General features: G+C 38.7%; 1 protein-coding gene across 1 annotated transcript; it reads right to left on the reverse strand.

Moving 5' to 3' along the window:
- Nucleotides 1–1,806: 1,806 nt before the first annotated feature.
- LOC308693159 (uncharacterized protein) lies at nucleotides 1,807–3,177 on the reverse strand. The gene is made up of 2 exons (XM_081369948.1): nucleotides 3,116–3,177; nucleotides 1,807–2,807 (listed from the first exon to the last, which is right to left on the reverse strand). Exons 1-2 carry the CDS (start codon nucleotides 3,168–3,170, stop codon nucleotides 1,996–1,998), a joined length of 867 nt encoding a protein of 288 aa, XP_081226074.1. The 5' UTR covers nucleotides 3,171–3,177; the 3' UTR covers nucleotides 1,807–1,995.
- Nucleotides 3,178–3,934: the final 757 nt, after the last annotated feature.

Raw genomic sequence — 3,934 nt, forward strand, 5'->3', positions numbered from 1 at the left:
TAGAAAAAGAAAGAGGGGAAAGAAGATGGCATGTCAATTGATGCGACAGCAGCTAAATAAGCAGTAATAAGTGGATGGTGAAAGGCTACAGGTAGGATTTTGTTTTGTGTGGGCGGAGCTAAAGCTGTGCTAACGCGCCGAGCTAACAACACACAGAGACATTTGAAGACATCTCTCTCTCTCTCTCTCTCTCTCTCTCTCTCTCTCTCTCTCTCTCTCTCTCTCTCTCTCTCTCTCTCTCTCTCTCTCTCTCTCTCTCTCTGGTAACATTTTTCATATATGCTGGGAACAATTAATAATATAAGTTATCATCTCCTACATATATTTTGTTACTATTTTAAGTGTAACCATAACCATATTTTGTCATTAAACCTTTTCAATTGCAACTAATGTACTAACTAGTTTTGTTTTGGTATTGACTTTGAAGTGCTACATATTGGAATACAATATCATCTCTCTCTATAGCAACGCTCTCCCACAAATATTAAGCTATTGTAACTGCACTTATTTCCGTCATTGGTATAAGTGTCAGTGGGTGGTATAGACAAGAAATGTGCAGTTTTCTACCATCTTGCCAATAACGTTTCTTTAGTCGTTCGGCAGTTTTTGCAGCTTGAACCACTACAGGAATTCCACCCTTACACTGCTCCATCCTTAAGCATAAGACGATCTGCAAATCCGTCGATCTGGGCTTTGTTTATAAAACAATCATCGTCGAAATGCAGGGAACAAAGAGTCTTGCACAACCTCCGTTGATGCTCTGGAAAAATAAACTCCATCCACTGGTCCCTTAACGCTGGGTTCTTTGGGAATCTGTGCAGGGTTGTCTTGCCCTGGCAACAAAAAACCCACTTCTTTGGTGACATTGACATCCCTAAAGCCGAGCATAGCCCTTTGATGGGCGTACTGCTTTCGCTCTCTTACTCTGGTCTACGGTTGCGCGCGCGCCCGCGTCCTTCCGGAGAAGTGCCCTGAGGACCCGTATAAGGAAATTCCGCCCCATCTGACGTCACACATACCCATACTCGAAAAAAACGTTCCGAAACTTGTGACAAACCGGAAGGAGCATTTTTAAATTTTTGAAACTTTGTCCATGTTTAGCATGGGAATCCAACTCTTTAACAGTGTAAAAAACTCAGTATGCATGAAATAGCATTTCACCCCCCCTTTAAAAAATTGTTTTGGAAAGATATTAAACTATTGTTATTTAATGCTTTTGTTGAATCTATAGAAGACAAGTCTTCAGCCCCCACTATGAATCAGGGTTTGATTACCTTAATCCCTAAACCAGATAAAGACCTGAGATATCTGGATAACTTGCGTCCAATTACATAGCTCAACAATGATTATAAAATTTTCTCACATACTGTATATATGTTAACAGGTTAAAAGAGGACATAAATAATTGAATCAACGAGTCACAATCAGGCTTTCTAAAGGAAGATCTGTTCATAATAATATTCGATTAGTTATGGATTTGGTGGAGTACAGTCACTTGATAGATTAGATTTTAAGAAGGCCTTTGACATGATATGACAAAAGATATTTTTTCCGATGAGTTTGGAAATTTCTGCACACAGTAAACATCAGAATATACTTTCTACTGTCAATACAAATTCCACATTTTTAAATCGTACTGTGGACACTCATTTTAGGTGGCGTTTGTTCAACTCATTGACCACAGTACATTGAAAGTAAACATAACCGGGAATAAGTGAGATGTACCTTTTCCAAATGGAAGTGTGTCACGAAGCTCAGTGCAAGCGGTCCATTGATTCATATATTGACTAATAACTGTTTGTTGTTGTTTTTTTCTTACATTTGCTTCCAGTCTCTTTTAATTTTGGTATTTCTTTAAGCGTTCAATCAAAAAATTAAATGATTTTCTTGTTCTCCAACATATAAAACACAAATCTTGTGGCATTTCACAGAAACATTAGTTTATTAGTTAAGTAACTACACATTAACTTTATGTGAATCTCACGAAACATTTGCTCACTGTGACACAGAACAATGCTTTCTAATATGAGTCCCTAGATTATGTGATGTGGTGAAACTCTTCTCACACTGAGTACAGTAGTACGGCTTCTCTCCAGTATGAACTCGCTCGTGTGCTTTCAGTGGTCCCGACTGAGTGAAACTCTTGTCACAATATGAGCACTTGTAAGGTTTTTCTCCAGTGTGAATTCTTTGGTGCCGTTTCAGATAGTCAGCTCTAGTAAAGCTCTTCCCACAGTCCAAACACACATGACCTTTCTCACCGGTGTGTGTTTTCTGGTGCCGTTTACAATGTTCCAGCCGTGGAAAAGTCTCTGCACAAAATGAACATGCATAAGGCCTCTCCTTTGTGTGCATTATCTGGTGTTTTTTTAGATGTGATAATAATTTAAAATCTTTACCACACTGATCACAGTTATATGGCTTTTCTCCAGTGTGATCGCGCAGATGATACCCGAGTTCAGTTTTACTTTTGAAACTCTTCTCACACTGAGTGCAGTGATACGGCTTCTCTCCAGTATGAACTCGCTCGTGCAATTTCAGGTTTCCAGACTGAGCGAAACTCTTGTCACAATATGAACACTTGTAAGGTTTTTCTCCAGTGTGAATCCTCTGGTGCACATTCAGATGACAAGGTGCAGTAAAGCTCTTCCCACAGTCAAAGCACACATGATCTCTCACTTCATTATGTGTTTTTTGTTGCAGTTTACAATTTTCCGTCAATGAAAAACTCTTTTGAGTTTCGAAGTTGCAATGTTCCTCCTCAACTTCATATAGTTTCTGTATTTGCTCTTTCACTTTCACGTGATCTAAAAAAAAAAAAACATTAAGTAGTTAGAATCAGTTCAAGGAGAATAAATGTTAAAATTCAACTGAACCCTGATTTAATAGCAGAAAACAAGAGATCAGGGATTTTTACAAGTATCAGATCTTTAATGTGCCATAGGTTAGTTTTGTCATTCCCTTGTTAATACAATCAAACAGATGTCAGATTATAATAAATATATGATCGTAGAGTTGCATTTTCTCTGTTATTAGAATTTTCTGTTGAACTGAAGCTTTGATACCGTAATGTTTCTCAACAGTCAACAATGAAGAATCAAGAAAGGACACCAACCTATTTGTTCCTCAGTATCTTCATGTTTTATTCTGGATGGTTCTGGATCACTCATGTCTTCAATCTCCTCTTTAATAAACTCCATCTTTAACAGTCACACAGATTTCAGCTGCTACTCCTGGAGTTTGTCCTTCTCTTGTTGGATGATGGGAATATTCCCAGTATTTATTGGTGAATTGTTGTGGGAGTGGCTTCACTGCAGACGTGAACCTGGACTAAATACTTAACTACTTTAATTACTCTGAAATGATTAATATATTTGCTGTACAGAGTAAGGCTGTATATTATTACTATAAGACAACATCTGAAATATGGAAGTTAATATTTGTGTAACACAGGATGTAAAATAAGAATTAAACAGGGCACATACTGTCAGGACTTGAGATTGCTCTTCCTGCTTTGTCTCTTATGTTTCCCTGTATATTTCCACAGCACCACAGCTGTGCTGCATTTGTAATTAGTGCTCTTGCACACCTCTCTCACCTGATTCCCCTCTTGTTTGATTTCTCACACTAGATCCCTTTTTTATCTGCCAGTGTTTTGACTCTTTTCTGTCATTCTCCAGCCATTCAAATATTGTCATATTTCGCCTTGCCAAGTTCTTTGACCCTGTTTTGTTTCTCCCAGCCCTGCAGCTTAGTTTTCCCCAACCATTTTGGATTTGCCTCTGTTATTGTACCTTTGCCTGTACCTGGATTATTCTCTGCCCTGTTCCTTGGACTGTGTTTGCTGGTTCTGACCCTGCCTGTCTCTTGACCACTCTCCTGTCTTGCCCTCTTGCATTTGTTGCCTTGTTGGACTGCCTACCCGTTGCTGACC

This window comes from Scardinius erythrophthalmus (genome assembly GCF_964197995.2).
Source record: "Scardinius erythrophthalmus genome assembly, chromosome: 7".
NCBI classification, from domain to species: domain Eukaryota; kingdom Metazoa; phylum Chordata; class Actinopteri; order Cypriniformes; family Leuciscidae; genus Scardinius; species Scardinius erythrophthalmus.